This window comes from Nicotiana attenuata, chromosome 1 (assembly GCF_001879085.1).
Source record: "Nicotiana attenuata strain UT chromosome 1, NIATTr2, whole genome shotgun sequence".
Classification (NCBI taxonomy): domain Eukaryota; kingdom Viridiplantae; phylum Streptophyta; class Magnoliopsida; order Solanales; family Solanaceae; genus Nicotiana; species Nicotiana attenuata.
In genome coordinates this window covers 44,849,003-44,859,819 of record NC_031989.1, presented here as the reverse complement: position 1 = coordinate 44,859,819, position 10,817 = coordinate 44,849,003, and the positions used below count along the sequence as shown (strand labels likewise).

The window sequence follows — 10,817 nt, the reverse complement described above, 5'->3', positions numbered from 1 at the left end:
GGTAGCAATTGAGCATGAAAGACATTTAGAGCATATAACAGTTAAGACAGGAAAGGAGATAATGAAGGAAAGCGGAAAAGTAGGGAAAACAAGTAATTCGGTGGAGTATAAGCACTCGTCACCTCGCATATATGTCGCAAGACATGAAAATCACATAGCACATAATCCAAGGGTCCCCAATTCCCTCAAGTCAAGGTTAGACACAACACTTACCTCGCTCCAAAGATCACTCAAAGCTCAACCACAGCTTTGCCTTTCAAACAAGCCTCTAAACCAACAATATCTAGCAAATCACCAACCAAACGATTCAAAATAAGCCTTAGGAATTACCCACGATTGCAAAAGATTCAATTTAGGTCATTATTGAAAAAGTCAACTCCCGGACCCGCTTGGTCCAAACCCAAAATTCGGATCAAAACCCGATTACCCATTCATCCCTGAGTCCGGTTATGTAATTTGTTTTGGAATCCGACCTCAATTTGAGGTCTAAATCCCAATTTTGCAAAACTCCCTAATTCTACCCAAACCCCCAATTTCCACCATGAAAACACTAAATTTTAGGTTGAAATCTTAAGAAATGTAATGAAAGATTGAAGTAAAATAGATTAGAATCACTTACCAAAGATTTGGGGAAGAAGGGTTCTAGGGAAAATCGCCTCTAGGGTGTTCTTGTTTTGAAAATTTGAAGAATGGGAGAAAATCCCGTTTTTCAGCTATTAAACCAGTTGCAGGTGTCGCAATTGCGACCTGGGGTTCGCAATTGCAAACCCCGCAAATGCGAGCTTTTATTCGCAAATGCGAAGTCTCACAATTTCTGCTATCATCGCAATTGTGATGGACTTTTCGCAATTGCGAACAGTAGCCTCCTCGCAATTGCGACCAAATGATCGCAAATTCGAACTCAGTGCTGACACACCCCTCTTCGCAAATGCGAAGGATTTGTCGCAAATGCGAACCTGACAGAGGTCACAAATGCGAAGTTTGACCTCGCATTTACGAGGTCTGAAGCCTGCACCAAAACTGAAGCACACCGGCAATGTTTCTAAGTCCAAATTCACTCTGTAGCCTATCCGAAACTCACCCGAGCCTTCGAGGCTCCAAACCAAACATTCACACAAGTCCAGAAACATCCTACGAACTTGCTCGCGCAGTCAAATCGCCAAAATAACACCTAGAACTACGAATTGAACACCAAATCAAATGAAATTTTCAAGAAAACTTTAAAACTTCTATTTTAACAACCGGAGGTCCGAATCACGTTAAACCAACTCCGTTTCTCACCAAACTCGACAGACAAGTCATAATGGATCTATAACGGGTTTCGGAACCAAAATACTGATCTGATATCAATAAAGTCAAACATTGGTCAAACTTTCAAATTCATTAAGCTTTTAAACTTTCAAATTTCAACAAAATGCGATAGCTCGAGCTAGGGACTTCCGAATTCGATTCCGGACATACGCTCAAGTCCGAAATCACGATACGGACCCATCGGGACCGTCGAAATATGGATCTGGGTTCGTTTGCTCAAAATATTGACCGAAGTCAACTCAAATTGATTTCAAGGCAAAATTTTCATATTCTATCAGTTTTTTACATAAAAGCTTTCCGAAAAAATACTCCGACTGCGCACGCAAATCAAGGAGTGATAAAATAAGGTATTTGAGGCATCGAAACACAGAATTAGGCTCTAAAACATAAGATGACCTATCCGGTCATCACATTATGCCACTTGGCTTAATATGGTGACATTATTTCTCCTTTTAGTATATGTAGATATAGATTATTTCTATTACTTTACCTAATACATAGTATGTCATATTTTCATGTGACCTTCATTAACTTTCCTCTTTATTTAATATCATTATTCATTTATATCCTTTAATGTAATATAGATCAATGTGTGAGTTTTTTAATCTTGATATAAATATTTATATTATTTGAAATTAATAGTCAAAATTATTAAATTTTTTAAATTTATTAATAATATTTTTATCTTTTATATAGTAAAGTTTTCAATATTTAGATTTAGTTATTTAGTATTAAGTAATTAAGAAATAATTTATAAGTGGCTTTTTCTGGTTATGCCACGTGGCTGAATTAGTTATTAGTTGATACCTAATTAGTTAATATGTTACCTGTGGCTAATTTTAAGGATGCCACTTGGCTCAAGGAGAGGCTTTTTCCTCTCCTTTTAATAATATATAGATATAGATGGTTATGTCACTTGACTTAATATGATGACTTTGTTTCTCTTTTTATTATATATAGACTTGGCTTAATATGGTGACTTTGCTTCTCCTTTTCTTATGTGTAGTTATAGATTGTTGTTATTACGTTAACTAATACATAGTATGTCATATTTTGTGACCTTCATTAACTTTCTTCTTTATTAGTACCAATATCCATTTATGTCCTTTAACGTAATATAGATCAATGTGCGATTTTTTAATCTTGATATAAATATTTATATTATTTGAAATTAATACTCAAAATTATTAAATGGTTTAAATTTATTAATAATATTTTTATTTATTATATAGTAAAATTTCCAATATTTAGGTTTAGTTATTTAGTATTAATTAATTAAGAAATAATTTATATGTGGCTTTTTATTGTTATGCGACGTGGCCGAATTAGTTACTAGTTAATATATTATATGTTGCTAATTTTAATAATGTCACTTGGCTTAAGAAAAGGGTTTTTTCCTCTCCTTTTAATAATATATACGTTTGATGATATTTATTTTTATTTATCTTTTTAAATAAATAATGTAGATAGATATTTGTATGTGTACTATATTTGAAGATTTTATTTTAAAAATAACTCGTTGCACCAAGCTTCTGTATGCACAATTTTGAAAAATGTGTGATTATATCGAGTTTATTATATAAAGTCTTACCTTGCATTCTAGAATATAGTAGTACAACAAAAGATTTATATAAATAAATATTATTTTAACTTTTTTTCCTAATAGAATAACTTACACATGGTAAGTTACATTTATAATTAAGTAATTCCAACTGACTAGTGTTTATTGTAAAGTAAGGGCTCGTTTGATACGAGTGTACGGGATAATTAATCCCAAAATTAAATTTGAAATAAGTTTATCTAACATTTGGTTGGAATAAAATTGATGTATTACTAATCTGAGGATTAATCATATCTCTATGGAAGACTAGGAGGTGGGATAACAATTCCAGGATAATTTGTTTCCTAACCAAACAACCTCTAAGTGTGTAGTTGATAAATTTTGTAAAGGCACTTGTAAAAATTTTAATGGGCTTATAGCATGTAAGCCTCAAATCTTTATGAAGTCTTAAGATTTTATTTCTAATTTTTAACCTTATTTCGAGTACTCTTAACCTTGTTATTAAGAGTACTTGTATATATTTCAAATCAAGAAAAGAAATACCATATGCCCATTTTTGCTGTGGAGATGATTTTTCCTTGTTCTTTTGTTCATGAGGACTGTCTCAGCATCATATACTGAGCTACAAACTATTTACAATGCCTTCTTCCTCTTGGAAAAGAAAGGCAAAAAGTTAGCTACAGTTACATTGCAAAAGGATTTGAGCTACTAATATCCATTAGTGTATAATGGAATGAGAAATCAATTTTCTTCATCAGAATCAAAAGTTGGCCTTCTCCTTAAAGACTCAATCACTTCAGCAGGCATGTCTCTTCTACTAAATGTTCCACCAGAGTTAGACTTGAGCCTAGGTGTCTTCATTGCACTAAGTGGAGGAGTTAATGTTCCTTTATTCACTTCCCTGAGCACTGACCGAGCTGCGACAGCCGCCACTGCATCTGCCACGGCTGAAGCTATTTTTGTATTTCCCTCATCAGATTTCTTGTTTCTGAAGCTTGAACTTGCTTTAGGATTACTTGGCGAGCGATAAAGTTCTGATCTTTGCATGGTTGCAACTGCTTCGGCAGCAGCTGATTTTGCTTTCATTGTTTCATATCTTTGCATGTCGTAAATGAGCTCTTTCTGGAGTTGTTTATCAGCAACCAACATGTCATCAATCTCATTCTTGTAATCCTTGAGAAGGTTCCTAAGGCATTCCATGAGAGAACCAGTGAGAGGACTGTTTTTGCTCTCGAGTAGACGTTTTAACTCTATAAAGATGGGGATTGTATTCTGGATTAAGCTTTTCTTGACTGCTTGTGTTATTGCTCTTCCGTTTGCTGCTGGGGATGCTCCTCCATCTGCCCCTTCTTCTTCCACGTCCGGTGATTCTGAGGTTGACCCGCGGCTAGAGGAAATTCGTATCTCCTTACTAGAAAGAACTTGGAAAGCGTCCTGATCACAACAAAATTTGCACATGAGTATCAAAACAAGTTTACTTACCAACAAAATTTCTCCAATTGGTGAAGGAATCCTCATAATCCTCTCACAAACAACATGAGATTTAAGCTCAGTAGTACGGAGCACAAGATAAAATCTTCTATTGTAATCAAACTCCAAAATTAAGGAAAGACCATGGACTATGGTTTCAGGTGATGTACAACAGCAGCATCTACTACTACTACTATGCCTCAATCCCAAAAAAAGTTGGGGCCAGTGATATGAATCCTCATTTCCTTCTTTGAGCTCAACTCATATCATCATCAATGCCAAAATAAGATAATAGTAAAGTAGTAGTGAAAATATGTTTTATATGTATGTATATATATATAGTAGCAACAATAAAAATATAGTAATGATATTAAAAGTTCTCCTACAAATTTAAAGCGTATACCCACACCTAAGGCGATATGCACTATATCTAAAGGCCAGAAGTCCTTTTCATTTTTTCTATTTATGGGGGCTGAGGTCATTGATTAGGAATTGATACCTGCAAAACAGACTGTCCAGTCACATCGTCAATATTAAGCAAACCATCAGATGCAGCAGCAAGGATCTCTGCACATATTTTGGCAAATGTGGCTAGTACGTGTGCTGGAGCCATTTGTTTTAGCAATGTCACATAAATGTGCATTCTTGAAGACCTCGACTTCTCATCATTTCCTCTGGCACAAAAGTAAAAGTTAGAGGAGTTTCTTGTAAATGACCAGATTATAACAAAAGACAGCATGCTTACCGTATAGAAAAAATCCGTGTTTCATTTCGTGAATTCTGAGGATTACTGCATCCGGTATGAGGGTTGCAGTCATTCAGCACAAACATGGCTTCTACAAAACTATTATAGGCTAAAAGTGGTTCTTTACCTGCAGCGAAATTGCAAAAAAGGGGAATAATTTGTTTAGCAGTCAGATATATTTTTAATTGCAAAACTTTACAGAGATTCAACCTTTTAAAATATTTCCAAATAGATAATCAGCCAATTGTCTTATCTTCTCTGATTCATCAACAAGAGATAACAGGAACCGAAAGAAAAGTACTCCTTTCACCTTGACATAGTCTCTCTGAGTACAAGAGACGACAGATCACAGTTAGCAAAAGATAATCCAGAGCTTGCCTAAAACTTAGAAAGAGAATGACTTGAGAAGATAAGGATGTACCTGACAAAGTCTGGATAGAAGTATAAATGTCTGCCTTCTAACAACTTCAGATGAATCACGTAGACTTTTGGTGATCTTTGGTAGGTAACTTTTTGATTAAGAATTGTACACAAAAATTATGTCAGGGGAAGCTATATTCGCTAAGCTGATATAGACATGCTTATGAATACCAATGGACTCACCAGTCAACTAGAGCAGTGTACCGTACCCAGAAATCTGCCATGACTACAACTATGTTGTTGCGGAGGGCAGCACAATCACCCTTTTCAAGCTCCTGGAAAACACAATAATAGGGAAAAATGTCAGTAGCAGAAATTATACTGTAAGGGGTCATTTGGTTGGAAAACAAGCTATCCCATGATTAATTATGCCGGAATTAGTTATCCCACCCTCCCATAGGGATAAAAAAAACACTACAATCCCGGGATAACTAACCCCGGGATTAGTTATACCACGATATTATCCCAACCAAACGTGGGATAAACTCATCTCAAAATTAATCCCGGGATTAATTATCCCTTATCCCTCGTACCAAAAGAGCCATAAAGAAACTTTTTTGCATGGGCAGAATCTTAATCCGTATGAACCAAAGATCCCAGTTTCGTCGAACACATTTGTCCCTCTTTGTAGCTAAAAGAACTTAGTAACAGTGATCACATGTAAATGTAATCGTATATTCACCTTCAATAAATACCTAGAAAAATCAATCACAGTGATACATATTTTCATTTCCATTCACGTGCAAATGGTCAACAATCTGCAATAGTAGTTTTTTTCTTTTTTGAGTCATTTAGAGACCTTGAATGTAGAGCACTGTCAGAACAAGCCATACCTGGACAAACAGAGGAATATAGCGCTTTGCAAGTTTTCCATCAGCGAGGCAGATCTTGGCCATGGTTAACCAAGCTTGAACATATAAGGAAGGAGCAGTCTGCTTTATGGAAATGGAAGGCTCTGCTGGTTTCTTAGGTCTAGTGCTACTGGTACTGGAAGTAATGATCGTGTGTAAAATGGGAACAACTGTTGATACATTAGCTGAAGGACAAATAATAACTAAAGATCCAATAGTATGAACTGCAGTCATTGTTTGTTGTAGTGATTTAGAGTGTGATGCCACTGTTCTTTTTCCCTTGCCAGTCGTACCCCCAAATGGTGTGAGATAGATATCATTTCCCTGTTCTTCCATACTCTTTGACATGTACGCATCAAGAATTCTAGAAGCTTTGGATAATAGCTGATTTACCCATTTCATAACAAGGCAATCAGCCTCTTGAGGGTTAAGAGCCTTCCTCTTGCACAAAGTTTTAAGTGCGTTCAGGTGAGCACTAACCTGCCACAGTCAAGCCAACATTCACATGTTTGCATTTGCAATTTGATTGTTTTCTATCCACCAAAACTGCCAATTGTGCTGTCAAACTACAATAATCATTGTTGGAAGTTGATGTAATGCACACAATCAACTAAGTTCTCTCCCATTTGTGAACTGCATTTGCTGTCTTGTTGTTTCACAGTTGAAGTAGGCTTACTAATAATAAAAGCTCGGTTCTACTCCTTTTAAGTTTCAGAGTGTAGTAAACAACATGTCTTATTTTGCAAAGTTGCTACACCAAGTAATAAAACAAATTCATGTGCACATTAGTTGTCCTCTGTAAATCAAAAGTTTCTAGGCATTTCCCTCACTAGTATACCATAGTAGCAAGGGAATGTCCAAAATACTGAGCAACATATCGATTGCTAGAGGTAAGGCATTTCGAAGTTGAAAGTTCAGGAAAGCAAAAACAGAAACATATTCAAGCACTTTCATATCAATGCTTCCTTTCAAGAAAAAAGCTAACTGAAATCAAAGTGTAGGCAATCAATTAAGTTAAATGAAGCACCTAGAGTATTAAGACATTTGTCAACCCTGTTTGAAGCCGACTGAAGGAACTCACATGCAAATTACATTTAATACCTTATCAATGGCAAGAAGGGCAGGGCACATGAAAGTATAAAGGAAGATATTACTGATAGCAGATACCTCTGTCGGATGCATGTTAAACTCCTCTAAACGTTGAAGAAGGTTATGAGCTAGATCTGCCGCAGGCTCAGGAGGCAGATCCAACGAAACATTAGCGATTGTTTGCAAAAGATATACACGATCTGCAGCCCATGAAAAAGTGTTTGATGTTGTATTTAGCCTTTCCTCGCTATCATGATCACCAGTGGCTTTATACTTGTCAAGGATCTGCCAATGATGGTGGAGGAATTCCCAATCTGTAGCTCGGGAAAGGTATGCTGACACCTCTGAGAGTAGAAACCAAGCACCTGGAGGAGCTGTCCACTTATCTATTGGCATGGAATTGCTCAACCACAGAGATTCGGATGACCTTATAATATTTTGAAGTGTAACTACAATCTTAGGTTTGAGTTTTTTCTTCTTTCCTAAACTTGTGCAGATCTTCTTCACCCATGGTGTCACCTCTCCATCGCATATCTCTCTCAATATACCTAGAACTCCCTGAGGATACAACAACTCCTTTTCCATCTCTATAGTTGCTCCCTTGCCATTTGAACTACTGTCAGATGCATGCTTCACGGAATTGCTGGATCCAACTCTAGAAATCCGATCAAGAACCAATTCTAGGAACAGATTCTCGCACTCTTCTTGTATGCTAGATTCATTATCAGCTATTAGACGAGGAATGGAATGTAGCCACTCCTTAACTACATTTCTTTCTGTGAATATCCTAAATGCCTGTAAAGCAACTGTAGACGTCAATTGAGATCAAACTAAGTAATAGATGCTATATCACAAAAATGAATGCAGAGCATAGTGAAAAATCTGATAAATGCAGAAGAACAAATACATTAATTGACACTGGTATTTCTTTCCTCAAATAAGCGGAAAAGTTCATATCACTCAGCAGTTTGCTACATGACCATGTAGAGATAATGATAGTGTAATGTATTTTTTTCTTTTTCCGGATCAACGACATCTCCACTCCCAGTTAAAGAAGTGGAAGTTAGAAATTAGAATTAAGTATGTCTAGGGAAGTGTAAGCAGAACTAATCACAAGCTGCATAATAATATGACCCCTTATTTGTACATGATTAACTCAACATATCTGACCGATGATCCAGGGAACACAAGAAACTAAATGGAGGTATCTTAAATGTTATCAACATCAACACCAATAAATTAACTGAGCCTGAATTTCAAACTAATCGTTATTAATATGACTGAAAATGTTTTAACATGTATAACTTGCTATGAACCAATGTGTCTTGCCAAAGTAGAACAGTTTCAACTTCTCTAGCCCTAAATTCTGAGTCAAATCTCTCCATTATAGAAACATTGCCCATCACCTATTTAGCTAGATTGCTTAATCAGAATAAGTCAGTATAGTAACGATATAAATTGCACATAAATCACTTAACCTCTGAAAGAGCTGAAATTGCCGCTTTCCTTATGCTAACAAGTGGATCAGAACATGACATGCCCAATGTCTTTAGAAAATCTTCATCTGGAGCACTGTCCGAAAAGGATGTCAACTTAGATATTACAAGAAGAGCAGCCTTTCTGACTGCAGCCTTCTCGTCCATACACCTTTTCTTCAAAATACCATTCATTAGACTTTCGGGCACTTCGTTTCCAACTGAGTCAAACCCCAGAAACTTCTTCAACACTGCTCTTCCCTTATCATTCCCCGAAAAAAAACCAACCAGTTGAGCCAAATTCGTCAAAGCCCGAGCCCTTGTTCCAGCAGTTACATCAGAGCAACGCTGAATCAACGTCTCCAAACAACTCAAACCCCAAGGATTCTCAACCTCAACGTCCAAATCCCACCCAAACGGATCATTTAACGACATCATTAAAGATGGAATAAGGTCCACGGCTAATAACCTCAGCTGCGGTTTCCCTTGGCTCATCTTCACTACATAACTAGCAAACCTGTCTTGATCCTCAAAGTCCATAACTTTAACCATTTCCACAATGGCTTCAACAGCTGCAGCCCTTGCCTCAGCCTTTTCAGGTGCCTTTTGAACAATGTACCTTGGCAAATTCAGAACTGCTTCTTTTATACCATCCGATTCTTTCGCCAACCCCATGATCATTCTATTCACCACAAATTCCAAAGCTAAAGTCTTTGCTGGTGATTTAACCAATAAAATCAGTGGTGTCAATGACTTTAATATCTCAACAGCTGAATTCTTTTGATCCCCATGTTCACTCTTAAGCACTTCACTCATAATCTGATTACATATCTCACAAAATCTCCCATAATAAACCCCACATAAGTCAATTGCTGTAACTGCAATTTCAGCCATAGTTTGTACTAAACTCCTCAAACAATCCGGAAACCGACCCAAATGGACCAAACCTAACACCAATATCAACCTCTCAAGCACAATGAACAAAACCCTAACATCAAACTCACTCTCATTCTCACTATCCTCACCATTTCTCCCTCCTCCTTTTCGACCCAGGCCAGACCGGGCCCTACCTTTCTTCTTCTTCCCTTGACTATTCGAGCCCGGCCCATTTGAGGAAATCGAAGAGGATGGCTTAAAACCCTTACGAATTGAACGAAGCAGCGAGAGAAAAGCCATGGGTGTGAAGAGTGTGAAAACGGGAGAATTAGGGGTAAGAAGTAGAGATAAGTAAACTTTTGAAGCTAAAAGTGAAATATTTAGAAGTGCTGAGTCCATGGTTGAAGAAATTGAGTTGATTAATGAAGTGGGTGAGATTTTTCTTGAAGATAATTCATCGTAAAAATCTTCAATAACTAATGGGTCTTTGGTTTTGAGTGTGTGATCTAATAGGGTTTGTAGATCTTTTAAGGTTGATTCTGAAATGGGGGTTTGAGTGATTTCGAGGTCGTTTACTATTCTTTGTATGGTGTCTTCCATGGAGAATTTGGAAGCCATTGTTGTGGATTCTGAAGGTTTGACTTTTGGTCAACTGTATTTTGCTATCTGTTAAAGAGCTTTTTACCCTCTTTGAATTTTTTGTTTTCCCGCTCAATTGAATATGTCTTCAAAGTAGAGCTTAATACTTTTGCAACGAGTAGTATATACGTATATATTGTATGGGGGGTGTGTGGGGGGAGGGGGAAGTGCACTAGTACCCTATTTTAAGGGCACTGTTTAAGTTATACCCAGTTTTTAAGGCCCCGTTTGCCCATGAGTTTTGCCAAAATAAATTTGATTGAAATTTATTTTCAAAACTCATGTTTGGCCATATTTGCCCATATTTTGGCCAAATCTCAAATATTTTGGGCCAAAATCTCAAAACTTGGGAATTTATACATGTTTTTCCAAAATAAAGT

General features: G+C 36.7%; 1 protein-coding gene across 1 annotated transcript; it reads right to left on the bottom strand.

The window, feature by feature from the left end:
• Nucleotides 3,370–10,521, bottom strand: LOC109225725 (condensin-2 complex subunit D3). The gene is made up of 9 exons (XM_019390493.1): nucleotides 8,926–10,521; nucleotides 7,526–8,242; nucleotides 6,341–6,838; nucleotides 5,691–5,782; nucleotides 5,509–5,596; nucleotides 5,298–5,412; nucleotides 5,088–5,214; nucleotides 4,842–5,016; nucleotides 3,370–4,306 (listed from the first exon to the last, which is right to left on the bottom strand). Exons 1-9 carry the CDS (start codon nucleotides 10,414–10,416, stop codon nucleotides 3,614–3,616), a joined length of 3,996 nt encoding a protein of 1,331 aa, XP_019246038.1. The 5' UTR covers nucleotides 10,417–10,521; the 3' UTR covers nucleotides 3,370–3,613.

Bases quoted from the DNA above. Each gene is read 5' to 3' on its own strand.
- LOC109225725 (XM_019390493.1), bottom strand. From the start codon at position 10,416: ATGGCTTCCAAATTCTCCATGGAAGACACCATACAAAGAATAGTAAAC. The intron at 5,215-5,297 runs GTTGAATCTCTG...ATTTCGCTGCAG, and splicing joins ATTTGGAAATATTTTAAAAG to GTAAAGAACCACTTTTAGCC. The intron at 5,017-5,087 runs GTAAGCATGCTG...CTTTTGTGCCAG, and splicing joins ACACGGATTTTTTCTATACG to AGGAAATGATGAGAAGTCGA.